The 27,934-nt window shown below is 55.9% G+C and overlaps 1 protein-coding gene across 3 annotated transcripts in view; it reads right to left on the bottom strand.

The window, feature by feature from the left end:
• The window catches only part of PHF21B (PHD finger protein 21B), an 81,347-nt gene extending 53,900 nt beyond the window's left edge, over positions 1 to 27,447 (bottom strand). For 2 of the 3 annotated variants that reach the window (XR_008664933.1, XM_055329045.1), the window contains exons 1-2: positions 26,996 to 27,447; positions 26,007 to 26,072 (exon numbers count right to left, since the gene is read on the bottom strand). Coding sequence is in view for 2 of the 3 variants with exons in the window: in XM_055329045.1 (XP_055185020.1) it covers positions 26,007 to 26,072; positions 26,996 to 27,049 (120 nt within the window). In the remaining variant the exon portion in view is untranslated. Of the gene's footprint in view, positions 1 to 26,006; positions 26,073 to 26,263; positions 26,313 to 26,995 lie in introns of those variants that run through there. The other variant, XM_055329046.1, reaches the window with a different exon arrangement.
• Positions 27,448 to 27,934: the final 487 nt, after the last annotated feature.

The raw sequence follows: 27,934 nt of genomic DNA, 5'->3' as shown, positions 1-27,934 counted from the left end.
ATTAAAAATAAAAATTAAAAATAATAAAAATTAAAAACCTTTTAAAAATGTGGGCTTTACGCTACCTTAGGAGGGAGAGGGGAGAAGCTGATTTAGGATTTATATTTCACAATTTATACATCTGGTATCATGCCATGCTGACCATTCAGTCTTCCAAAAGTTACACAACTTTTCCTCTGGGGCTGGAAATGCCATCCTTGGAGGTGGTGTAGCCAGGCATAGCGCTGAGCCCTGTCTGCCTCCTCTAAAGTGCATTGTCTCACCATGCATTTGAGGCAGGACGCTCCATACCTGCAGGTTCACATTTCAGATGTATGTGCATATTACTAGGTGTGGATGAAATGATAAAGTAAGCATTTTGGTTAAAGAATAACAAACCATCTGTGTACCCAGTACCCAGCTTAACAAAGTAAAACAAATATGAGCTTTGAAATACCCCTGGTGCCCTCCCCACTCTGCCCACATCCAGGTAACTGATTTTGTATTCATTGCTCCCTGAATTTTCTATTTTTGCATCAAATTCGATGCAACGAAAAATAATTTTGCCTTGCATGTTTTTGAACTTTATAAAAATGGAGTCCTAGAATCCTACCAAAGTGCTCTGTAACATCCATTCTGGACTCAACTCCACATTCCTAATATTTGCCGCTGCTGCACATGGCCTGGCCAGCCCTCCTCACTGCCCGGTGGCGCATGCATGTACTTACTGACCCATTCATGGTCAGCACATGTCTGTCTGTCTTGTCTGGACTTCTAGGAACACGCCAATGTCCTGGTACACCTGTGTCAGACTTTCTCGGAGGCGCACACCCAGAAGGAAGACTTCGGGTCACAGGATACGCGTATCTATCTTTAGCTTTACTGGATGACTTCTGAACTGTTTTCCAAATCCCCCAATTTCTGGCCCTCGAGCCCTCTGTAGGGGTTTCGGCTGGTCTGTGTGCTCTCTGGCCCTGAAGATCATCAGCACTCCCGAGGAGGAAATAGAATCTCACTGTGGTTTTCATGGGCATTTCCCTGACATGGGCAGGGCCGAGCATCTTTTCTGCACCCCAGGGTGCTGGGTCCAGTTTCTGTCAAAAGGCTCTGGACCACGGGTGCTTTTGGAGCATGGCCTTTAGGGGACTGGACAGGCTGATGTGCTGTGTGGAGTCTGCCCAGAGTCCCCAGAGTGAGGCCCCAGAGTGAGGCAGCCCCGCCTACCCGGCCCAGGGTCCTCGCGTCTCTGGAGCCCCTGATCCCAGTTCACAGCTCAAGGCTTTCTTGCTGCCCATCCCCTCCCCACCCTGGGTAATAATCGTCCCTAAACTCTAATCACACTTCGAGTTCAGAAAGCATTTCCTCTAGCTGTATGCCCTTCTAGCTCCCCCAGGCACCTCACCATGAGGGCTTGGGTGGCTTGAGGCTGACAGCCCCTGTGGGCAGACCAGGACTGGCACAGATCCGGAACCCAGAGGGTGCTCCTGCCAGTGGGGCCTGTGGGGCATGGGAAGGAGTTGCTGTCTGGGGGCTACCTCTCCAAGAGCCTTGCAGATGCCACCGCCCAGGGCCAAGTTCACCTCAAGGCCAGGGAAAGGGCAACCACACTCCGGGGGCTGCTGTGGTCTCTGACGGGCAACAGGCAGGTGGGGCTGCCTCCACCTGCACACGCTGGAGGGGCGCGCACCGCCCCCTTCCTGCAGCCCCTGGAGGGCAGCCAGAGGCAGAAAGCTCATGGGTTCTCACTTGGGCTCACCCTTCTTTCACTTCTTCCCACTCTGGCCCAAAAGGTTGCCACTTCTTGCACCTGGGTCTTCACCACACCCCGGGGGCTCAGCGGGGGCCATGGGGCCACCTCTCCCCTCCTCACCCCTCCGCTCCCCTGTGCTCCCTCCCTCCACACCCAGAGGATCATCTCCAACACCAGCTCTGTTTTCAGAAACTTCATCTCCCTAAAGCCTCTGAGACATGCTCCATTTACAGTGTTTGGGCTTCCAAAATATACCTCTTAATAATTTGCTGCTTTTTAAAAAAATTGAGGTGAAATTCACATAACATAAAAATAACGATTTTAATTTTAAAGTGAACAATCCCGGGGATCCCTGGGTGGCGCAGCGGTTTGGCGCCTGCCTTTGGCCCAGGGCATGATTCTGGAGACCCGGGATCGAATCCCACGTCGGGCTCCCGGTGCATGGAGCCTGCTTCTCCCTCTGCCTGTGTCTCTGCCTCTCTCTCTCTCTCTGTGACTATCATAAATAAATAATAAAAAAAATAAAGTGAACAATCCGGTGGCACTCAGCACACCCACAGGCAACCCCCATGTCCATCTAGCTCCGAAACATTCTCTTCACCCCCCAAGAAGCACTTGACTTTTTTTCTGCAAGATGTTGTCAAGTCCGGGGCCCCTGTTGGAAATCTGGGGACTCTTGGAGGCCAGACAGTCTTGGGCATTTCCCACCTGTCATCCTTGTTCAAAGTCACTGACAATACAGGGTAGGGGGTCAACTAACTTGTCAAGATGTGGGCACGCAGTCCCTGGCATCTCCTACACCCACCACACCTCAGCAAAGGTTACCACGGGCATCTTCTGCAGCCCGGGCTGACCTCGGTCACTGCATAGGCCAGGGTCTAGGGGAGAGAGCCCACAGGTAATCCCAAGTGAATGGGGGTACTCGGGGTTGGGTCACGGTAAAGACTCATAGAGAGAGAAGCATACAAAGGAATCCGCTGCTACAGTCACCAACAGCACCACAGCAAAGCAGCCTGGAAAGTTCTGGTTCCCCAAAGGTCACCCCACTGCCTCCCCCCCACCCACCCCTGGAACACCAAGAAGTCACTTTACACAACGCAAGTGGGTCCAGCACACGTGTCTATGCGAAGTGACTAATTAGCTGTGACTCAGGCGTGCCGACGACAGGGCCAGGGTCCCATGTCTCCAGGGAGCCAAGTCCCTTCACAAGGGTAAAGTGCCCTCCCAGTCTAACCCGGGACCAGGAAGCAACATCTGTCACCCTGCACTGCCACCCAGAGTCATCAGCACAGCTAATTACCACTAATTGTAATATCGTTTCTGTCTTGCTGCTAATACATTTAGACTTGCTAATCAAATCAAACCATTCCACCTTGCCATGCTGCTTCCAAATAAACATTTCTGCAAAGCGAGAAATAAATAACTCTCAAGCTTTGTTCTCTGATCTCTGCAGCCACTGTGTGCAGGGACATGGGGTGGGGGAGGGGGGACCCATGTATTTGTTTGTGGGACCCAAGGCATTGAAGAAATCTGATGAGGAACTTGGCCCTTACGATCCAAAGCTTCCAAAGAGATAAGGAGAGAGTGAAGAGATACCTGGGGGCTGGGAGAGCAACCTGGGAGAGGAGGGGAGGAGGTGAGTGGAGTGAGGAGGAGAGAGAGAGAGGGAGACGAGGTATTGTCCTGGGCCTGCATGATCCCTGAAGCTCTTTTTCCTATATCACCTCCACTCTCTAAGGGAGCGCTCTCTCCTGTGGCGTTGGCCGGACTGGTGGCTCCTTCTCAGGACCTACTCAGACCCGAGTTCCCCCTTTAACTCACCAAAACAGGGTGCCCTGATGTGTCCCCAGACCTGGCTATGAGCTCCTAGAGGGCAGGGACCCCGTGCAGTGCGTCTGTTTCCCAGTAATTGCCCAAGGTCAGGCACACAGCAGGTGATCAGGAAATGCCATCCCCTCCCCAATAAACTCCTGAACAAACAGAATAGTTAGGTCAGTATTACTCTCCCGTCTGCAGATGAGGAAACCAAGGTGCTAGGAGATACTACGTACCTGCCCGGTGTCTGTCACCTGAAGAGTAGCTCCTGAGAACCAGTCCTGGGTAGGTCTGGCCTAGCACCTGTGCTCCTTCAGGAAGTGGGGCAGGGGAGAGGGCACTGGCTCCTCTGTGGCCCTAAACAATAGCCACCCAGGCACCAACGAGGAACTGTGAAGGGGGCCCTGTGCTCAAGGACACACTGGAGTGACGAGAATTCTGGAATGGAAACTGACAAAAGGTTGTCCATGAATGCAAGCAGACATAAACGCACCTGTTACTATAGCAATGCTGCTGTTCTCACCCGTATGTGTCCCCTCCACTGCTGACACAGGGGCTTATGTCACCCTGGGGCGGGGGACAGGGGAACCCCCAGAGCCATGGCCAACTCCTGAGGACTCCACCAGCCTCGAGAGCGCGGGAGTGTGGAAGGTTCACTCCTGGGCTGGCCAAGCCTGGCCTCCATCAAGTCACTTCTTCACTCCAGCACCAGAGATGTCGTCCAGAGGAGGGGACCTCTGTCTGGCGGCCCTGCCGTCTGGGTTTCTGTTGGCTTCTGTTTAGCTCATGGCACAGGTGAGTGAGTGAATGAACAAACAATACGACCTCCCCCCTCCAACAACAGATGTGTGGGTTAACCTTTCCAGGGCTGGCCTGGGGCGGGGACAGTGGGGAGGACAGACCACAGCCTCTGAGCAGGCACCACCTCGCCATCACCCTCCACCAGCCATCCGTGAGGCCGGCGTTGGTAAACCCATTTCACAGATGCGACACTCACTGGAGGTGTGGAGAGTCGGCAGGGCTGCCAGCCGGGAACGGATGAATCCAGACCCGGAGACGGGCAGCTCAGCTGCTCCTCTGGCAAATCCCACTACCTGGCATCTCAAAGCCACTGCTGTTGCCCCGGCGCCATCCACACGGCTCACAAAAAACGAGGAGCACATCCCACATCAAACGAGGCTGTCGATTTTAATTAATTTCAGACTTTGTGTGTTTCTGGCAATTATTTGTAACAAGGTTTACAGAGGGCATTTAAAATTAATTGTGATTTTTATCTAGAAATCAATGCTTATTTTTTAAGTAGCTCATTAGGGGTGAGTATGTATTACAGGAGCAGCAGGCCCCGTGTCAGGAAGGAGGCACCTGGGGCGAAGAGGAACGCCAGCAAGGGAAGATGTCTAAACCGTGATGATGAGATCAAAGCCAGAGGAATTATGAAACGAGGCTCCAGCAGATAAAACAAAATCTGATTTGGATTGAGAAAAGCAAAGTCACCTAAAATGGGAAAAGAGAGCTTCTCAGCCTCGGCCAGTGCCTCTCGGGGAGTCCAGCCGTCCAGGCCACTTGGCGTGGGCAGCTCACCAACTGGGGCAGAGGCTGTGGTGGTGGCACCGGACAGAGGCGCCCCGCGAGGAGACCGGAGTGGAGACTGCAGGGAGGGGCTGCCAGCAGCAGAGCCTGCAAGAGCTGGGGTGTGCGACTCGGGCCCTCGGCCTCTCCCGACCCCACACCAAAGGGCAGGTATGGAGCAGGATCACTGATCCTTTGCACTTTCTGTGATTGTTTTTTATTTTATTTTTTAAAGATTTTATTTATTTATTCATGAGAGATGCAGAGACACAGGCAGAGGGAGAAGCAGGCTCCCTGCGGGGGGGAGCCTGATGTGGGACTCGATCCCAGGACCCCAGGGATCATGCCCTGAGCCAAAGGCAGATGCTCAACCACTGAGCTCCCCAGGCACCCCTGTGATTGTTTTTTAAACAAACTTTTAAAGAAATATTTTTAAAATCCAACCTAAGAAAGATGAATGCAAGTGCATATGTCTCAACACCAATGACATAAAATATAAGTGAAAACAGTCTAATGTCACAGACCACTCTGGCAGTCCTCTTTCCCCCTCTGCCTCTTTACATAAAATTGAATGTGATCCTCTGAGTCATAATAAAACCATGAATATTTGCACAGGCTTTGGCACCTTATAAAGACATAGCTACTTCCTTAGAAGCAGGGAAACTGAGGTTCAGAACATTTCCATACTTCACTTAAGAGGGCAAGGTGAATTCTCTGAGGACCTGGGGCTGGGCCCCTCTTCCATGCCCCAATCTCCTCAACCTCTCCCTGAGGGTAGCAAGGCAGGACACCCATTACCACCACCATTTTGACAAAAGTCCCCATCACCCCTGTCAACACTCTATCACCATTATCACAATAATCGCCACTACTGTCTTCATCGTTCTCATCACCACCACATCATCACCACTGTTCTCAACACCACCACATCATACACCACATCATCACCACTATTCGAAAATCACCATCATTATCATATCACCATGATCATAGTCATCACCATCATCACCATGATTACAGTCATTACCATCATCACCACTATCACCATCACTGTCATCACCATCACCACCATCGCTACCATCACTATCCTCATCCTTACCATCACCACCACCATCACCACAGAACAAAAGGACTAAAGAAGCATGCTGTCCACACCTTTCCATTTTGTCAGGTGGCCAGAGGAAGGGTTATCCTCACTTACAGGCCTGGTATCCTCACATTTCAGGGGCTCTGGAATCTCATTAGGGGGCATGTCACCCACACTCCTGGGCTGAGTGGTGGAGTCCTGGTTCCATAAATATGGAGTGGCACCAAGCACCTGCTGGCAGATGGAGCTCCCAGGAGATTCAGATGCATACAGATGGTCAAGGAGCTAGAATCTAAGGAACCTTGAACAAAGGTCTAATCAGGGCCTGAGTCTTTGCAAAGCCTCAAACACTGTGGTGGAAAGGAAAGTATCACCTGCGAGTTAAAAAAAAAAAAAAACTATATGTTAAGTACGATAAGTAGCAATTATGCCAGTGAATGACATGGATGCTTATTTTTATTTAAATCTCGCTCTGTAATCCATCAATTAAATTTGCAGGGTGGTAGGATTGCTTATCTTGTTCTTTTTCATGTAAAGTTTAATTTTCAAGAGGCGTCTGGCTGGCTCAGATGGTAGAGCATGCGACTCTAAATCTCAGGGTTATGGGTCGGGCCTGTGGGTATAGACATGACTTAAATATATAAGTAAATCTTTAAAGAAAAAAGGTTATCATTTTCAAAAAAAAAATCACATATTTTTTCTATTCCTGTGACTTCCTTCCAGAGCCTCAGTTACCCACACTGGCAGCCAACGGAACTGCAGGCTCAGTCAGAAGAGGGACCTACTAAGTGACACCAGGTGTCCTGAAAATAAGTACAGAACTACAGGACAGACCTCCCCGGAAAATGCTATCTAAGCCTCATGGTGTTTAAAAATAAAAATAATGTTGGCAATGTTTCACGTTTTATGTCATCTTGTTATTAATTCTGTAGGGGTTCCCAGGAAGGCCTGGAAGGTGCATAAGGGACTTTGTTCACTTTAGAACTATTTCCAAAGCTTTTTGTTTCCCTTTACACACACACACAAGCATGTTGTTGGTAGGGACACAATATAACAGCAGAAGCATTCCTATCCCGTTTACAGTTTATAAGGCACACCCACATCCACTGCTCACTAGTTAAAGTTTAACTGTTGTGCACCAGTGAGTCAGATGCAGACAACACCCCTCACAATCTTAATTTTACTGAATAGCGTGATCGGCCCCAAGGCTGGCCATGCTGGCCCGAGATGCGCGTCTGTTTCCCGCAGCATATGGTGGGGATAAGACGTCTCCATTGGGACAGGTGATGATGACAGGGCAAGGTAGCTCAGAAAACACTCACACCCGCTGTAGGAAGTGGTCTACACTAATGGTAGTGGCTCTCGTCATCCCTGACGTCATCCTCAGCATCCTCACCATCACCAGTGGCACCGTATCACCATCTTCACCATCCCCACTATTAGCATGCCCATCACCATCCTCATCACCACCGCCACCACCACCGTGATTGTCATTACCACCCCCGTGATCCGATCCAAATGAATCCAGAGGTGCCTTCCTCGAGGGTGAAGAGATGATCTTGACCTTGGGGGATGAGTAGGACCTGGCTAGAGAGAAAAGGGCAATCCACAGACATTTTGTGTGTCTGAGAAATGGTCAACAGCTCCGTGTCCGAGATGAGGCTGAAGATGTGAACCGAGGTCAAACAACGAGACGCCTGTCATCAAAGAATTTCTGAATCTTCTTCCCTAAGTCACTGGCCTCCACGGTGTGTTCCCTGGAGTCCCAGCATCCCCACCCACCAGCCTTGTAGCTGGGGCAGAGGGCAGGCTGCCCGAGGTCCCCCAGCCCCACTCTGGGCAAAGCAGCCCCTCCTGGAACCCGCAACCCCAGTGAGAGACCGAGGGAGCCCCCCAGAACTCTGCCATGGGCGCTGGGCAGTGGGAGAGAACGGGGCAGGGCTGAACTTCAATTTTTTAAAAAATTTTTATTTATTTATGATAGTCACACAGAGAGAGAGAGGCAGAGACACAGGCAGAGGGAGAAGCAGGCTCCATGCACTGGGAGCCCGACGTGGGATTTGATCCCGGGTCTCCAGGATCACGCCCTGGGCCAAAGGCAGGCGCTAAACCGCTGCGCCACCCAGGGTTCCCCAGGGCTGACCTTCAGAACGACAGCCGTGGGGACAGCGTGGGAGACTGGTTTGGGAGGCAAGTGAGGGCAGTGAGGAGGCTCCAGAATCTTCCGAGGGAGGCAGGGAGAGAGAGAAACATGAGGAGGTGACTGGCTAGATGATGACGGGGCACTGGGGTGGAGATGAGCCCCAGGGAGATGGAGGTCGCAGAGACACACGGCTCCCGAGCCTCACCATGCACCTGCCTCACCTCAGGCTGCAAGTTCACGAGGCGAGCACAGGTGGCGTCCTTGCCTCACGGGGGCACAAATAGAGCTCGACGGATAACCAAGACCTTGCTCAAGGTCATGAGACTTACACAAGTCAGAGATGGGGTCTGAGGGTCAAACCCATGGAGAGTTGTTCAGGGTCAGGGTTTAGAACAAGAAACATCCCCATCCTCTGATTGTTGGGAGCACCGACGGCTGCCACCCCAGGCTGCTAGACAGTGGCTGTCAGGGTGACGCGGGGCTCTCGGGGGGCAGTTAGCTCATCATTCCACGGAGCGCCCCCACCCCTGGCACAGCATTGTCCATCGGTTCATAGTCACAAAGGTCTCCCCCAGTGGGTGGATGGAGGGATGGGAGAAAGGGGTTGGGAGGCCCCGATCTGAACCAAAACACCAGATTCTCCCAGGCAAATTCCTCTTTCCTCCTTCCTTCCTCAAATAGCACATGTGTGGTAAATACTGAGCCAGGGGTTGTCACGGGAGGTGGGTCCTCTCCAAATGCATTTTGGCTCAGCCATCGGGGCACTTGGTGCCCCCAGTGGGGGCAGGGCAGTGAGAGTGCCCACCTGACCTGGAGACCAGGGCTACATGCCGAGTCCCTCCATCCCAGGTCTCTGGAAGCCACACAGCTCGGGGAAAGAGAGGCCTGGATGGGGATCTGAGCACCACCACCTAGGAGGTGGATGACTTGGGGAAGTCACTGACCTCTCGGGGCTCAGTTTCTTCATTTGTAAAATGGGGATAAGAGCCTGCTGGGGTCACATAGATGCTTCTAGAATCCTGGCGCTGACCCTTGCTCACGAGGGGCCTCAGGTAGGTCACTTATCTCTCGAGACCTTAGTTTCCTTGTCTGGAAAATGGGAAGCACCACCACGTGATTGTGATGCTGCTTCCCAGAGAGAACTGAGCGCTCCCTCGCTGGAGCTGCCACTGTCACCAGGAGGTTTGTACCAAAGCACCTATGACAACCGGCCGCAGATGCTGACGGAGCACATCCTCTTATCGTCTCTGTCTCCCCATCGAAGGCGGCATCTTGCGTACAGCCACGAGCCGACCTGTGCCACAGGGCAGCGAACTGGGAGGGATGGATTGGGGGAAGGGGAAGGGGGGTCAAAGGATATCCAAGCGCCTGTAGGGGCAAAGAAGACTTTTAGGGATGGTGACGATGACACCAACCCCCAGTCCCCTCCTACTCCACCGGTGGGTCACAAGGTCATGAGCCCTGGCTCGAGCACACAATGATAAAGATGAATACCTTTACCAACCAATGGCAGACGTTTGCTGCAGGCCCCAGATGAAAAAATCTAATCAAAGAAGAGCTGAAGATGCTTGCAGCCCCAGAGGAAAAGGATTCCCTTACAAACACAGGGAGGTGCGTCCCCTGCCGACCAGGCCCTCCTGTCCAGGTGCCGCCACGCACCCAGCGCTGCCTCCCGCGGCCCTCGCTCCACCACTAACTACAGAGCCACAGCGGAGAGCTACAGGTACCGCCAGCCGAGGGCAGTGGGGTGTCCCAGAGCCTGTGCCCGAAGGACAGACAGGCCAACTGGATTTGGGAGCTAGGAGAGCACTCATGTGCAAAGGCACAGCAAGGTGAGGCAGGTTTCCACAGGACAGCGGGCTCCAGAGGCCATTCCCTCCCAGCCTCTGCCACCACCTCCTGTCCTAGGCTCTGCGACCTCACAGGGGTGATGGGAAGCGGGCATGCAAAGGGGCCACGTGAGCAGGTGCCTGTCTGGCGGCCAGCTACACAACTTGGCAGGATAACACCCCTGCCCTCTGTTCTGTACACTCAGGGCCTGTCTGCTGGCAAGTGTGGCCACGTGGCACGCTCTGGCCAAGGGAATGGGAGCAAGAGTGACACGAGACCCAACCCAAGGGCTGAGGGCCCCAAAAGGAAGGTGCTGGGCAAAAGCAGAGATCTGGGGCCTGACTAACATGGCCTCACAGCATCCAAGACTCCTTGGAGCACAGCCCATTCCCCACGGGGCAGCTGGAACCATCTGGGAACGCAGTGGGTCTTTCCATTGGAGTATAAAAGAGCAGCCCCTTCCTGACCCACTTTTCTGGGTTCTTTCTGCATCCCAAGTAGCCACGGACACCTGCTAGGCCTGCAGAATTTTCTGACATGATGTACAGTAATTACAGGGGTCAAAATAAAAGCCGCAGGATGGTGGTCCGGGGATGGGCTCTTCCTTTGCTTCTTCGTATCTTTGGGTAGCAGGACCTGGGGACAGGATGAGGCACCCTGCCAAACCCCGGCCAGGGGGACAGAGCCCCTCGGAATGGCCTTAGGGGCTGCCAGACCTGAGGCCCCAGCCAGCACTTGGGAGCAGGGGAGAGGCCACCCCACGGCCTCTCCCGCCAGCCGTGCCTTCCAGTCCTGCTCCCCTGTGGGCAGCACCAAAGCTCAGGCGATGACTGACCACGTCACCCTGCTGAACCTCAGAACCCTCCGAAGGAACAGGGGTCATTACTGAGCACATCTTGGGCATGAAGAATGAAAACTCCGAATGTGGAGTTGCAGGGGGGCTCCAGGGTTCGCACCTGGCTCCGCGCTGAGCCTGGCTCCAGCAGCTCACCACAGCCCCTACTGAAGAGCTCCTCCGTTGCTCCCTGTTCCCGTAAATACGGATCATAGCTTAGCCCCAGGAGTACCACGGCGCTGCAGCGCGTAAGGCACCCAGCACACAGTAGGCGCCAAATAGGTGGTGGTGGGGATGGGGAAGAGAGTGGACACTCCAGCCCAGTCACGAGGCCCCCGCAGCCCCATGCTCAACCCTCTGTGTCCCCCGATTTCCCCGTGTTTTCATTTCACTCCTACAATTACCCTGTGGAGTGCACAGTGACCTCTCATTCCCATTTTACGGCTGCAGAAAATGACTCAGAAAGACCAAAGGCTGACCCCACAGGGCCCTGGGGAACTCAGTGGGGACGTGGTTCCTCACTCGGGCCCAAGGGACACCCCCCTCCGCCTGCCACTCCCTGAGATGCTGAGGACCCCATGGCATCAGGTACGGGAAGCCCCTTACAGACCCCAAATGCCACACCCACTGCCAGGGACCACGTTGAGAAAACTCGGCCACCCGTATCACCCATGATGAGCATGGTTTCGGCAGCTCCTCTCTTGGCTCCCGACTGTGGGGCAAGGGTGGGGAAGGCAAACACCGAGGGAGCCCAAGGCGCTCCTGGGGCTGGCATCAAGAGTCCACCGCCGATTCTGCTCCCCCAGCCCAACCCTCAGGCAGGTGTGACTACCTCCCACTGGCAGGTGTGCTGGGATGAACAGTCTTCCCCATATTCACGTCCACCCCGAATCTCAGAGTGTGGCCTTGTGTGGGAATAGGATGTTTGCAGATGTGATCCACTGAGGTCACCAGGGTTAGGGCAGGCCCTAAATCTAACAGCTGGTGTCCCTTTGGGGAGAAGAGAGGACAGAGACACAGGGACGATGGCCACAGGAAGCCGGAGAGAGGGAGCCACTAGCCCAGGAGCACAGGAGCTGCTGGGAGCTGGAGGAGGCAGGAAGGAGCCTCCTCTAGAGCCTCAGGAGGGAGCACAGCTTTGGCCACACCTTGACTTCAGAGTGCTGGCTCCAGACGGCACAAGCCGCCCAGTTCGTGGGCATCTGTCACAGCAGCCCCAGGACACTCGTGCATCCAACAGCAGAGTTAAGCCCGGAGAAGGTCAGTAACTGGCCGAGAGCTCCCTGGGCTTCGGAGCAGCGCAGCCACTCCCAGTGTCCTCATCCTGCTTCCCGCTGCGTCCACCTCATCCAGAACACTCCCCATCCCCGCTCACAGGCTGCTGATTACGATTAAAGATTTGCAAACGTCCCCGCCTCCACCACATCCAAATGAGTGCCATTACAGGAAAGAAGTCCAAATAAAAATACCCAAACCCAGGGAGCGCCCGGGAGAGAATCAGCGCATCTACGAGCAGCCCCGCAGCCCCAGCATCTGGACTCGCGGGCAGCCCAGCTGCAGGAGGGCCCCCCACCTTCCAGGCCCGGGGTCCCCTCCAGGCCACCTCCAGCCAGACCGCAAGGTCCCCACTCCCGGTGCCGTGTTTGCCTTTTTCATCAACCAAACAAAGCCAGAGAGATGCAAAGAGAGCCTTGGGAAAGCGGGTCGGTACATTCTTCCCTCCGCCGTCACCAAAGAGAGCTGGAGGGGCAGCGGGGGGAGGGGGGTGGCGGGGGGGGAGGGGGATAAATTACTGCACGCGCGTCCAGCTGCACCAGGATGTAATAAAATGTGTTGCTAAGATACAAGTGCCAAAGAAGTTCATTAAAGGACACTTTAAACCAAGCTGCCAGACTCTTCTCCCTTTAAAGGCTACTTATTTGGTCCCGTCCCTCATGTTTATAATTAGATCGACAATATGAGAGTGGCAGTCCCCACTCGAGCCCACTCAGCAGAACTTGTTAATTAAATAACTCCCGACCAGGCGCCGACTTCGGCCGGGCTGTGGGGCGGCTGTGGGCCCGCTTTATTTACAGAAATATAATCTGAGCTCCGCTTACTTATCTAAATGAGAGATGAAGGTTCCTGAAGAGCCTCAGTGGTCCTCTGGCCAGGCAGTCCACCGCTCAGTCTCCTACAGGGACTGCGGTCCCCGGGGCCCGGAACCACCACCTCGCAGGGCTCGCCAGCAGATGCTCGGGTCTGAGAACCTCAAGGTCACAGATGCCGAGCGCTCTGTACACGGACGCCACGCAAGACACCCACCAGGGGATATTGAGGCAGGATGTTACTACGTCATGACAACCCAGTGTGATGGAGCTGGCCCGGGAGGAGGGACAACACCAGGCCGCCTCCGCTGGGCCTGGAGGATGGAAGGGAAGGACACGGGGCCTCAGGGAGGTAACCTGGAAAGGCCATCAGAGGACGCCTCCCGGAGGACTCAGCTGGGCTCCGGCTGCAGGAAGGCGCCCCTGGGCCCGCGGCATCCAGAGAAGGCCCTGATGTTCGGCCTACGCCTACACCTCAGGAGATGTCACGGATGCAGGATTTCTGGTTTCTCCTGAAGTATCAGAGGAGTGCGCTGCACGGGGCCCAGGCCCCGTGGTGACGGACAGCACTGATCCCACGGCAGAGCAGGGTCTCTCCAGGGGGCTGGCCCTCAGCAGGACCACACGCTGGCCCGCGAGGGCAAAGTCTGTGATTCTGCACAAGGGAGAGCACCTCGGATTGTAATGAGGCAGTCACAGCATTTCTGAACAGCGTCTTGGCGGACGCAGACCTGGCCTGGCCTCCCGCCTCATTGCCATTGGTGTTGCTTCCCCTTGGCTGATTCGGTGCTGGTGTGGTGGACAAAGGACTCAGAGAACAACCCAGTCTATCCTGGGACAGCTCTACCAGAGAATTTCTCCAGACCTGGGAGTTAAAACTGCCCTTCTGGTAACTTCCAGCTTCTAATCAAAATTCTGCCCCACGAAAGGGCTGCTGCTCCCTCTTAAATATGATAGCCAGCTGACGATGTAAGGATACGGGTCAGTTGTGCTAGAGAGGACAGTCCCCCTGCCCTGTCCCATCAGCTCCCTCATACTCATATGTTGCTCTTTCCCAGCCACACCCGCCTCTGCTGGAAATGCCAGGCATGCCCCACCTCAGGGCCTTTGCACAGGCTGTTACCTCTGCCTGGAGCACTCTTCCTGCAGACAGCCATGAGGCCCACTCCTCCAGCTTCCGCAGGCCTTTGCTCCAGGGCTGCCTTCTCAAGGAAGGGCTGAAGTCACGGAGAGTTCTGTTACCCTTATCCCTTCCAGCACCCTTCCTGCACTGAACACCCCAGGCTCCCCATGTCCCAGCTCCTGCTTTAAATGCAGGCCACAGGTGGCTCCTTGCAACCTCCCTGTGACCTGCCCACCTGCCGGTGCCGCAGCCCTAACCCCACACAGGACCCCTCTGGATCTCTGCCCATGATGATGCCCGCAACTGTTGTGTCGCCTCCCCTGTCGAGCCAGGACGAGCCCTCGGAGTGGCCTTCTTAAAGACGTTCCCTCGGCGGTGGCAGCCGGGAGGAGGCTGGCGATGTCTGCAAAGAAAACTCTGCATTCAGTGGGGCTGTCAGACTGTAGTTTAAGAAATAATTCCAGCATTTATGTGCGGTGTGCCTATTACCCCCGAGACGAGCCGCATTAATCACAGAGAAGAGTTAGTATCACTGATTGGAGGAAATGCCGCTTGTCACTTTGTAACCTGCATCTCACATTAAATTCTGGATCACAGTCTCTAATATGTATATATTTTTAATTGCATTTTCAAGTTCATTTACATGCGTAGATTGGCTTTCCGCCTGAATGACATCAAAGAGAAACACATCTCCCTCTCATTCTCTCTCTCCCCTGCCCCAGCCCTGCCTTTCTTTTGTGGGGCAAAAAGCCGCTCGCTCCCCAAATGGATTACGGTATCACCCAGGGGCAGCCTGCTGGCGCCCCCCAGGGAGACCCCAAGAGACCTCTCCCACCTGCTGTTTCAAGCAACTTTTGGCTGCTTCCGCACAAGAGGTGAAAAGGCAGTCATGACCTCCCCCCCCAATGACGATCGCTCCCCTCCAAGTACCATCTCTTAGCACTTTTCTGTTCAGGAGGGTGACTCTCCCCTCACAAGCCCACACCAATCTCTACCTTGAGCACAGGCTCTGAAGGTGGCAGGCGGCTGGGTGACAAACACCCCTGCAGGGACTCCTTCCGCATCATCTTTTCAAAACTTACCTGCACGGAGGGAGCTGCAGTCAGTCTGGTTCAGTGAGTTTCACAAAATGGGCAGTTTGGAATGTGCTGGGTCCTGCCAAGGTGGCCTGCCCCCTACTTGTGCCAGACCCCAGCATGTCACACCGTGGACACCTGACAGAATGCCTCCCCACCCCCCCCCCAAAAAACCCTCTAATGGATGAAAAGTAATTGTTTAAACAAAAACAACAGGCTTCTCGCACGACCGCAGTGTGTGGTCAGGAAGACCGGTGTCCCCCAGGGCTCATTCTGGTCCTGGGTGCCAGTCTAATCCTCTGCCTTAGTTTCCCAAGTTGTGACATGAGGCCTTGGCAGAGGTGCCCCGCAACACCACCTCCCCGTGGCTCTCACGTCTTGTACTCTAAGCCGTCATGCCAAGTCTGGGGGATACACACCCCCAACAGCCACCAAATCCCAAATTCAGGCCCCAATCCCAGCTGTGGACACACACCGATCCATGGAGACAAAAGCAACCCAGAGGTTTCTGTCCTGACAAAAAGCCATCTATTTCCCCATGGCAATCCCATCTTTGGGGTGCTGCCAGTTTTTGGCTTCTCACATGTGGTGGATAAAGTGATACTGCTAACAGCTCCCTCTAACTCCATTGCCCTGCTGCATGCTGGGAACTACGCCAGGCACTTGGGACGTGCATCCTCACTAATCCTCAGGACAACCTTGCCTGGGAAGCAGCATTATCCCCACTTTGAGATAAGGACCCAGCCACCTGCCCCTCCTATTGTAATTACATGGAGGCTGAGGAGCCACTCAGCCTTGGACAAAAAAAAAAAAAAAAAAAGAAAAGAAAAGAAAAGAAAAAAACCCCCAAATCCCCCAAGGAGGCCCTTCTTTCTGCTGTGTTTTAACACGACCAACACAGGTGCCAAGCAAAGAGAACAAAACGTGAAGCACAGGCCCATCTGAGACCGCACGGGACGCCCGCTGTTGGCAGTCGGACCAGAACGGAGCTGTATCAGCAATTTCTTACCACGCTCTGGAAACTGCTACTACCGAACAATAAGTAACCACCAATAAAAAAAAAAAAAAAAATCTTAAGGAAGCATGGCTGTTCCTCTGGAAAACAGAGGCTGTTTCAGAACGAGAAGAGGATCCCACGCTGGAGAGTGAGAGGACTGTCAGCGGAGGTGGGACTCACGGGGCAGAGGGAAGAGCGGGAGGAGAATGTGCTCCCGGGCTGGTCCAAACCTCACCCCCACGCTGCAGGGACCCCTCCCTGCACCCAGCCCGCCACCCACTCCCCACCCTGGTGCCACATGCAGAGACCGGATGCAGACCCAGGCTCCCTCCGAAGTTCTACGACCTTCTAGCTCAGAGTAGAGCTCCCGCTCATCATCACGGACCAGCTACTTCTAATGAGCCAGTGATCGTTTCTGAAGCACTAACTGAACCGACTTTTTTTTTTTTTTATAAAGATTTTATTTATTTATTCATGAGAGATACAGAGAGAGAGGCAGAGACGCAGGCAGAGAGAAGCAGGCTTCCTGAGGGAAGCCCAATGCGGGACTGGATCCTGGGACCAGGATCACACCCTGAGCCAAAGGCAGATGCTCAACCGCTGAGTCACCCAGGTGTCCCTGCACCGACTTTTATCTGAACGCACGCCCCAGACACTTTCATAACTCGTGGCACAAACTGCTGTCATCTGTCCTCTATGCACTCCAGTGGAGGGGTGAGGCCTATGGGGTCTGGAACTGGATTACAGCCCCTGCTCCACTCATCCCCGTGTGATGTCAACCAGCCACGCGCTCCCTCTGGGCTTCAGCCTGTCCGCCACGAAGTGGAAACTAAGAGCAGGCCTTTCCCGAAGGGTTACGTGAACACCGAATGGGCTGGTCCAAGAGAGCCCGAGGAGGGGCTTGGCTCGGGCTCGCATCAGACAGGGAAGCTGGGACTCAGGACAGAGAGTCAGAAGATGACCACCATTGGGGGTATAGCTCAGTGGCAGAGCATTTGACTGCAGAAGATGACCACCAGGTCTCACCTGCTGAGGACGCACCTGAAGATCTGGGGCTTGCTGTACCCTCCGAGGGAACCTCTGGTGTCATTTCTTAAGCACGAACCGCAAGACAGCTCTCTGCTACCCGGTTTATAAGGCGCCGCGATTCGCATTTTACAGCCACTGAATGTGGGACAGCCACAGGAGGGTGGCGTTAGGTCTACAACTCCTGTCTGGCCAGTTGTAAAAGCTGTGCTTGACCTCCATGTTACCTGCCTCCTGGAGGCAGACGTCAAAAACCTTCTTGGCTGCCAGCTTCTGGAAGGGAAATCAAATCCAGAGTCCTAGTTCCTTAAACAGTGTACATTCCTAACAGCACAGCCATGCCTCACCCCCCTCCAGAAACCCGCCTCTTCCCCCAGTGTCCCCCTGTGTCTGGGGGGAGGGCCTCGGAGGCTGAGCAAACAGATACCCCCAAAGGGGCCACCTTGAATCCCCCGTGTGTCGTCCAAGCGTGCCAAGATGCTGCTCCACTGCAAGAGTCCACACTGCCAGAGAAGGCGGGCGCCTGCTGGGGCCCAGGAGTGAGCTCCGGCGGGTGACCGGGCAGCAGGGCATCCAGTACGGGGCTCACACAAGTGATGTGAAACAGCAGCAAGCCCATGACTTGGTTCCTGGACAAAGGTGTTGGAGGAAAAACCTGCTAAATCACAGGGCTCATCATCGTAGCCAGCAGCTCTAATGAGGCATCGTGGGATTACCAAAGTTATTATCAGAGTCATCTCATTGAAAAAATTCAAAACTAATTGATATCAATCGTACAGCTCCGTCAGCAGGTGTCTGAAGAGACTATCAAAGCGAACCTTGGACTGGCTGGAAAGTAAGGCACAGCCAACGTCCAGCTCTACCAGGAGCCACAGAGCAACAGGACACCCTCACTTGGAGAAGAACGCCGGGAACAGGGAACAATGGGGAGCAGCAAAGGAAAGGTGGCAGCTCCCCCAGGCACAGCAGGTATTCCCTGCGGTCTCAGATGCAGGGACACGTCCCTTCAATCAACCCCTTGGCTTCCTGGTGGAGACAGGTCCTATCACTACACCCACTTTACAGATAGGAGGCTCAAGGAAGCAAAAGGACTTGTCCAAGGCTACTCTGTCAGATGTGGGAGCTGGTGTGTGACTTTAGGACTTCTGCTCTTGAGGCTACATCATGTTAGACCCTACAGTGCAGGGAGCCGGTCAGCGATGAGGCAGTGGTAAAACAGAGAAACAGAGGGCATCGTCTCAGTGGCCCCAAGCTGTTTGACCTTGGGAAGCTGGCCTTCTCTGATCAGTTGGGTATGAAAGATTCCCCTGCCCGGCCTGACCCAAGTGATGGGATTATCCTAACAATCAAATAAAAAGATAGCATCAAAGAGGTGATGGAACACACAGAACCTGTTGAAGAGTATGGGGCTGTGTAGCCAAGGCACTGTGTCTCTGTGCACTTTGATTCTCTGCTTCTCTACAGGTGGAAATGTCACCTCCTTGGCGCGATCCCCAAGCACCCACCCCTTCAGAGCACACGATTGCATCTGCTGCCCGAGTGAGCCTGGTGGTTAAACATCACATGCAGACGCCTCATTGGGCTTCAAGGGAAAGGCAACTGTGGATACACCTGTCTCCCCAACTCTATGTGAAAATGTTTGCAGACACAGTTGAAAGCATTTTGTAAGCGTAAAGCTTCATAAAATGAGACGTCCCTGTTGCTAACAGCACACCACCTCCCCCCATCTCCTCCATACCCCTAATACTTGGTGGATGCTTGTTAAACGTTTGTGGAATCAAACCGAGTTCTTCCCAAGAGAGATGTGCACCATACGATGTCAAGCGTACAAAGCAAGTTGAGGCATGGTATGCTTAGCGAATGCAGCACGCGTGTTCATCCGTGTTATGGATATTTGTGTGCGCACAGAACACACCTAAAGGGCAGCATTGTTCTCACCCTCAAGGGAGGATGGGATGGAAAGAAGGGGACTTACGGTTTTCAGACCTTCAGATTTGTACCGTGAGCCTTTTTTCTAGCAAGCAGGTGTTGCATTTACCTTAAAAACTTTTTAAAAAGCAGACCTCTTCTTTAGCTCCTCATTGTTGAGAGAAGTAATAACATTGATCACCACCCTCCTCCGTTAAAGGTTTTCACTTCGGGAGAATGGCAATTATTTTCTTAGTTCAAAAACAAATCTTCTCATTTTCAGCACATGTTCCTGGAAAGTTACTAACCGATTTATGTATGCACGTGTTACACAGACTTCATATATATTTATTGGTACATATTGACATGTTTGTCACTTATTTCACTTTAGACTTTCCAGGCCAAAACAAGACCAAACAGACATAACTGATAAACACACGTATATGCACATACGCACATACATACTTTTTTAAAAGCAATGGACCAGAGCTGCTAACTGGGTTTCCAGAAACGCCACCAGTCCCAACTAATTGCTCAGTTCTAGGAAGCCCTGGTGAACAGGAAGAAGAATATCACCAAGCGGCCCCCTGCCCTCATGGCCTGTTAGGTGTTCGTCATCCAGGGCTACAGGGCCAGCAGTCTCCCGGCCTCCTCCCCCATGTCATGCACGGGACCCATCGTCCATGTGAGAGCCTTCCTATGCAGGTGACAAACATCTAAAGAGCTCATATGCCCTGGCTGGGCCTCCCTTTCACTCCTCCCTTCCCACCTGCCCTCAGCACCATTCCCGCACCATCCTGACCCGTGCCCTAATGGCCCTTGGCTATTTCTGAGGCTACTGAGTAAAATTCAGGCCTTCATCCCGGCAAGTGATGCCTTCCTTGCTCTGGCCCCAGCTCACCTTCTCTGAGGTTCCTCTCCTGCTCACTCCCACGGTCTTACCGCCAAGAAAACCCACAGCACCTGCAGGTGTCTTCGGGCCATTGTCCCTTAACAGGCTTGGCCACCAGCTTCTCTGGGCCCACAGCCCCACGTGTCCTTGAGGACCTCCACCCCAACCCCCTCCAGGAAGCTGGCCTCAGTCTCCAGACCAGGAACAACGCAGGTGCTCCCACAGCATGATGTTCCCTGAACTTCTCTGGGATTTTTTTGAAACATGGTTATCTCTGCCTTCCTCTTTTGTGAGGTTCCCAAGGGCCGGGAGCTGTGGGTCTTACTCATTTCCCTGTCTGTTCATCTCAAGCATGTGACAACTTGCCATTTATCGCATGTCTACTACAGGCCAAGCATTCCGCCAAGACCGTTAGGTCAATCGCTGCTATCCTCACGCCCATCTTATTACAAGGTCATCCACTCGCTCAACAAATGTGCATTCAGTCCCTACAGGGCATGGCCTTGAGAATACAGGGAGAGAGGTAAAGCAGACAGAGCGCCATCCCCCTGCACGGAGCTTACAGTCTAGCACAAAGCAGACAGGAAAAACTTGAGACAGACAACCACCAGCACTCTCTGGAAGCAAGGAAATGCTTGAGGCGCCAGAGAAGCTGCTGGAAAGCAACCACGGAGGTGGCACTGCCATGTGCAGGACTGAGACGGACAGCACCCTGAGTGGACACCAAGCAGAACATACTAGAGGGGCCAAGAGGCAATGCAGTACGTTGTTCATGCGGCCAAGAGAAGGAAACCACCCAAACGCCCATCAACTGGTGAATGGACAAGCACAGTGTGGTCCCTCTGTGCCACGGAATATTATTCAGGTGTAAAGAGGACCAAGGGCAGCCCGGGTGGCTCAGCGGTTTAGCGCCTGCCTTCAGCCCAGGGCATGATCCTGGAGACCCGGGATCGAGTCCCAGGTCGGGCTCCCTGCATGGAGCCTGCTTCTCCCTCTGCCTGTGTCTCTGCCTCTTTCTCTGTGTCTCTCATGAGTAAATAAATAAAAACCTTTAAAAAAAAAAAAAAAAGAGGACTGAAGTGCCACCGCGTGCTACAACTTGGATGAGCCTTGAAAAGTCCCACTCGGTGAGGGCAGCTGGTCTAGAACACCACACATCGTGTGATTACATCACAGGAAAACCAAACAGCCAACTCCAGAGACAGATCAGTGGTTGCTTAGGGTTGGGTGGGGGTGGGTGGCGAGTGAGAGCTGGGGCGGGGGTGGTGGTGTTGAGAGATGAAAATGTTCCAACGTTTATGGTGGGGACAGTTGCAAATATCTGTGAATATACAAAAAAAATCACTAATTTGTGCGTTTTTAAACAGGTCAAGTATGCAATGGGTAAACTGTACTTCAGTAATGCGGTTTTGGGTTTTTACAGTGGATGCACTGGGGAGGCTACTGGAATCTTCAACTAAGAGAAGATAGGGGAGGGACCAGAGTGGTGAAGGGGGAGGGTGGAGGCGCTCCAGGAACAGGGCTCAGGTGAGTGTGGGCCTGGAGGGGGCAGACTTGTGGGCTGCTGGGGGGTCAGGGTGGTGGCAGGGGAAGCCAGGGCTGGGTACAGCTGTCCTAGTCCATACTCTTCCCCACAGGGGATGGAGTGTGGAGCTTTGGGAGGCCTTTCTCTTTAGTGTGCAATGATGCTATGAGAAGCACCAGACCTTCCCCTTGAAGTCAGGAAGATGAAAATTTACCCTCCTGGATGGGGACAGACTTGAAGAAAATCTTGGAAAAAAAGCATGTCCTTTTACGAAAGAACTGCAAACCAGCGGGAGCTTTCTGAATAAACCCAGCCTACAATTTCATTTGGTGGCTACTTCCAAGGCGGGGTCCCTCTGGTGTCCGACGTGGCTAGTGAATCACGGCAAAGACATGATTCAGTGCCCGGGTGCGTGCCACATACATAATACCTTTCAAGAAGACATATTTTTATTGCTGCACTTAAGGACAGCCCCTCGGAACCCAGAGTCCATCAAATCGATGGATCGAGCAGCACGAGAGGCCCCAGGTTCACCTCCCGTGGTCTCTCTCTCTCTCGCAGGAGACCACACCAGCATGGGGCGCAGTGAACACAGAAGGTTCTTCGCACTTGGCGGTGAAGCGGAACTTCATTAAGTTCAGGTCTGGAGGTGCCTGCTACACGTGGGCATCTGAAAGTTGTACTGAGAACTCCAGAGAGGGAAGAAAAATTTTTTAAAAAACCCCAGTATTTATGATGGGTCTGTTATTTACATGGAAGTGCTTGTTGCTTGACAATTTAGATAAAAATGTTACTGCCTCTCTGCATGTGCTGCAAATTCATGGCGTAAAACCACTGAAGCAACTAATGGAGTCTTCACACATCATATCTCGTTAAAGACGAGGGGTCCGTCCTCCACTGGAATTCAAAACCTGGCAGCCGGGCACATGCCACACCTGGGAATGCAGCCTGGTCAAAACTCAGCTCTGACCAACTCTCCACACCTCCCCCCGCCCCCTTTTTAAAGGAAAGAATACAAACTCTGAAACAGCAAGATCCTAGGGAAGCTGGTTTCCTGTTTATCCCCCAGTCCACCGATGGTGGGAGACACACTGGAGAGTTCTACAGGATCTGCATCTGTCTACTTCTGACCCACAACCAATCTATTTACTTCTACAAGTCCTCGATCAACATCCTTAAACCACTTGTCCATGTTTCTAGAAATTGCTGGAAAAAAAAAAATCCCAGTGTCAAGGGCATGAATGGGAAATTGATGGCTGGGCACCAAAAGATATTACTCGGCTGCTATTGTATTTCTAACAGATGTGGATAATGGGGTCATCCGTTTTGCTTTACTATCTAGTTCATCATCCACCTATGCACTTTTAATTGAAACTTAACCTTTACATCCCACGTTCCAAGAAGGAGCAGCACAAAAACACATCTCCGGAAGTGCAAACGGTAGGAGTTTCTTCCCCGGCGAATCTATAAATGAGCACTACCTGTGATTTATGCGTCGAGTCAAAAAACAAACTCTGAGATACTGTCCTTTTCGTACCTGCTCCCACATTTCTGCTACTCCCGGGCAGGTTCCGAGGTGACCAAGCAGAGCCCCCGCTGCTCCTCTTCCAGACCGTGGGTGCAGCCCAGAATCGCCTCCGAGAGCTTGTTTCCTAGACCTTTCCCCAAGCCGAGCTGCCAATCACCACCAAACTCTCCCAAGGAGGGCCAGACGGTAAATGTTAAGTCTACCCAACTCATTTCATAGGTGACCTCTGAAAAGATCTCACCGCGGAGCTTGGGAGAGACAAGGCAGCTTTATTAGCATGCTGCACCACCGCCTCGGCCCCCTCCCCTCCCTCTTTTATGAGCCCTTGTTATATAAAATGCCACAAAGGGAAAAGGAAAAACAACCGACAGTTCCAAACACAAGTTCCGATGGCCAGGCCCAACGCTGGCTGCTTCCCAGGTGTTATATTTAGTCGTTTAAAAGAGAAACATTTTTAAAAGACCGGAGAACAAAAGTTTTCCTTGTTTCCTTTCTTTTTGAACACACACTCACACACACAAAAAGATGGAGGTACATGCCATCCGCAAGCATCTTTCCTTCCCCGAGTTCAAATTTAAAGGCGAAGGCAGCCTGGAGTAGGACACCTCCTTCTCCCAAGCTGCACGGGAGCCTCCAAACCGAATTTCCAAATGTTTCTCTCAGCCTCATCTAAATTCCGGCATGACAGATAATAAATAGCTACTCATTTACTATCATCATAAAATTTTAAACAGCCTTGAAACAGTTGCCACAATACAGAAGACATGATCAAACCCAAGCTCTGAAAAGCCACTCCAAATAGTAAAACTATTGCCACGCAGAAGCACACATAAAGACATTGTTGCAATAAAAGCTGCTGGATTACTGGATTCTCTCTCCCTCCCCCCCCCTCCCTCCCTCTCTCTCTTAAATCTTCCACTCAGAGCCTAAGAGTCAACAACTTGCCGTTTTACCCAGCGGAAAAGAAAAAAAAAAGGGGGGGGGGGCTTAGCAACCCTCAGCTATCACACCGTACCGGATTTGGTGATGGGTTTTTTTTTTCCTTTTTTCTTAAAAAATAAATAAAGTCTCTGATTTGATTGCACACAGTGATTAAACATCTTTGTGCTCAGCGAAGGGTCTCCCAACCCCTCCCCCTCCAAAAATGGCATCAAAGCAATCAAAATGGTAATGCCGGGCCTGGGTCCCCTCCCCCCGCGAACTCCCCGACTTCGCCGGGGCCGCGCGCCGGACCCCCCTCCGGCGGGAATGGAAGCTTCCACGCCTGGACGGGGGCGCGGGCCGGGCGCGCGCGGCCGGGGAGGGGGGGCCGCGGCACCGACAGGAAGGGGTTAATGCCTTCGTCCCAACCCTCCGGTCCAGCCGGGCGCCCCCGGCCGGGCGCGGGCCCGCGGGAACTGCCATCTTCCCCTGCGCAGCCCCGGCCCCCTCCCTCCTCGGCCGCACGCCCCCTCCCTCCACTTTTCAACTTTAAAGACTCGAGATTTACACCCGGCCTCCGAGTTCCCCCGCTCCGCCCCCCCCCGGGGCGGCCGCGCCTCCCCCTCCACCCGAAGGCCCTCCGCGGGGGGGGGGCGCGGGGGGCGGGGGCCGCGGCCGGGAGCGGGGGGCGGGCGGGGGGGCGCTGTCCAAGTTTGGAGCTGGCGGCGGCGGCGCCCGCATTCCGAAGGAAGCGCGATCGATGGCCAGGGGGCGCGGCGGGGCGGGGGCGGCGGGGGCGGGCCGGCGCAGGGGAGGGGCCGGGGAGGGGCGCCGGCGCCCCCCGCCCCCGCCCGCCGCGGAGCCCCGGGAGCGCCATTGGCTGCGCCGCTCAAAGTTCTCGGCTCCGGGCGGCGCGGGGAAGGGGCGGGAGCGCGAGTGCGGGGAGCCGGGCGCGCAGGGGGAGGAGCGGAGGGGGAGGGGGAGGGGCGCGCGCGGCGGGGAGGGAGGGGAGGGGAGGGGAGGGGAGGGGAGGGGAGGGGAGGGGAGGGGAGGGGAAGGGAGGGGGCGGGGGCGGGGGCGCGCGGCCGGCCGCGCTCTGGCGGCGGCATCTGTTCGTGGTGCTGAAACCCCGAGCGCTGAGCTCAGCGCAACTAAGTCACAATGGACAACTTTTCCTCCCCGGAGGGGCCGGGAGGGGCGCGGGGGGGTCGGCGGCGGGGCCCCCCCACCGCGAGGCGCTCGGCGGGGGTCCCCGTGTCCGCCTGAGGCCCAGAGACCAAAGTTGGGGCAGGACTGGGGGGGTCCCGGGGGCGCCTTTCTTTTGTTCCCCGGGAGCTGGCGTCAGGTTCCGAGAATAAAAAGTGATGCCGGAGAAGGGGAGGGGAGGGGGAGCCCGCGGGAACGATTCTTCGAAGCGGATTTGCCACGGAATCCAGGAACCGCTTCCACGGAGTTTGTGGTGTCCAGGCCCCAAATGCCGTCGTCCCCGCCACCCCCGCCACCATCACCAGCACCGCCGCCAGCACCACCCCCCCCCCCGCCCCTACCCTCCCGCCGGCGTGGGGGGGGGCCGAGCCCGGAGAAACTGCCACATTCCAAAAACATGTCCACCAACTCAAAATGGACGCCGGGCTGCTCGCCGCCTTTTGAGCGCAGCGCCTGTTTCGGCCGCTGCCGGAGCCCTGCTCTCCCCCCTCGGCCTCCAAGGACCCGGCTCTTTCTTTCCAGAAAAGGAGGGGGGCGGGCAACTTTGCGGGCTGCACCCAGACTCCCTGGGGAGTGGGAGCGCGCGGCGCCCAGGCCGCACTTTTCGGGGGGCCGCCAAAGTGCCGGGCGACCCCGCCCGCCCCGCGCCCCGCGCCCCGCGCCCCCCGCCCCGGGCGGAGTTGGGGGGCGCAGGCTCCCGCTCGCTTACTTGCTTGTCGCTGAGCGCGGCGACCCGCGGCTGCCTTTCGTGGAGCTGCTTCTTGAGGTCGCCGTTCTGCGGAAACACGGGGGAGCGGGCTCAGGCCGGCCGCCCCGGGGGGTGGAGCGCGCCCCGGGCCCCGCGGCCCCCCGCCCCGCCCCGCCCCGCCCCGCCCCGCCCGGCGGCCCGCACGCAGCGCGCCCCAAGTTCCCCGGGCCGCGTCCCGCTCGCGCGGCGGCCGGGCAGTGCCGCGCGGGGCCGCTTACCTGTGGCTGCCGCCTCATCGGGGCAGCTCGCGGGCGGGGCGGGGGCCGCGGCCACCCGGCGGCGCGCCCCGAGCCGTGCAAGTTTGCAGGCAGGGGTGCGTGTGCGAGTGAGTGTGAGTGTGACTGTGTGCCGGGGGAGGGGGGAGGAACAAAGAGCCAAGTAAACACGGCGAGTCCGTGTCGAGCAAAGCTCATAAATATTCAAGTCGCGTCCTAATCTCCCCAACACACACACGCGCACGCCGCAGTTCCTCTCGGGCTCCGGCCGCCACGCCGCCGCCGGCCCGAGCGACGGCCGCCGAAAGTACTTTTGCAAACTGTGCGGGATTGCGCGGGGGAGGGCGCCGGGCGGGGGCCGGTGCACGCTCTCCCACAGGCACCCCGGGGCGGGCTCGCGAAGGGGTCGCCTCCCGGCACCCCCGGTCCCGCGGACGCGGCGGCGAAGACGCGGGGCTCAGGGCCCCCGGGCTCCGGACCCCACCCCCACCCGCACCGCCACCCCCAACCTGTGCCAAATGGCCAGAGAGGAAGGGAGGAGGAGCAGCCCGTGGAGGCGGGGGGTGGGGGGGTGCCGTGCACGCTGGAGACTCCCCGGGGCCCGGGGCAGCCCGGAGGAGGAGCCCCGGCCAGGCACACCTCCGGCCGTGCAGACCGTGCGGCGACGAGGAGGAGGACGGCGGGCGCGGGTCCCCGAGGCGCCCCCACTCCCGGCCCGGGGCCCCGGCCGCCTACCTGGTGGCGCGCGAGTTCCACGGCGAGCGCCTCGGGCCGGCTCTGCAGCTCCATCCCGGCAACTTGGGCAGCACTTTGCGCTCACTTTGGCCCCGGCCCCCGGGAAGTTGCGCGACTCCGCGGGGGCGGGCGCGGGGCGGGCCGGGCCTCCGCGGAGGGGTGGGGGACACGAGCCCCCTCCCCCCAGGCCGAGCGGGAGGGACGGGGGCGCCTGGCGAGAGCGGGAAGAAAGGCGGCCGGGCGCCGCGGCCGCTCCAACTCCTCAGGCTGCCCGGCAAGTTGCGCCGGGTCCCCGGGCCGCCCGCGCTGGCCGGCGCATGGCCCCAGGCTCCGGGAGCCCGCGCAGCCCCGCGCAGCCCCGCGCAGCCCCGCGCAGCCCCGCCGCCGGCCGGCAGGGACTATATTTCCTCCGGCGCGCGCCTGGATCTCGCTGGGCCGCGGCAAAGTTGTGCCTCGGCGCGATGCTAATTCGGCAGTGCCCGGATGGAGCGGGCCGGGGCGGCGGGGGGCGGGGGCGGGGGGCGGCGCCGAGCCCGCCCGCCCCGCCCCGCCCCCGCCCCGCCCCGCCCGCGCGTGCGCACTGCCGCCCCGCCGCGGCCCGGCACCGCGAGCGGAGAACAAAAGTGGCGGAGCCGGGGGCGCCGAGGGGTGCGGACGCGAGGAAGACGCGCCGCGCGGCGCGAGCCCGGGCTTGGAGACTTTCCGGTGGGAGGAAAAAAAAAAAAATCCTTTTTTTTTTTCCCTCCCATTTCTTTCCTCCTCTGGCTCCCGGTGCTCCCTCTGCCCTGCTCCCCCCTCCCCGCTCCCTCTCCTACTTTATTTAAATGGCCTGCCCTCCCCTCCCTGCCCTGCACCCCCTTGCTGCTCCCCGCAGCCTCAGCCTTACTGCCCGCCTCTCCCGACGCCCGATGGCCACCGTGGCGTTTGAACAGTAGGAAA

This window comes from Nyctereutes procyonoides, unplaced genomic scaffold (assembly GCF_905146905.1).
Source record: "Nyctereutes procyonoides isolate TBG_1078 unplaced genomic scaffold, NYPRO_anot_genome, whole genome shotgun sequence".
NCBI lineage: Eukaryota > Metazoa > Chordata > Mammalia > Carnivora > Canidae > Nyctereutes > Nyctereutes procyonoides.
Note: the sequence above shows the minus strand (reverse complement) of the source record. Positions and strands in the feature narration are given on the sequence as shown.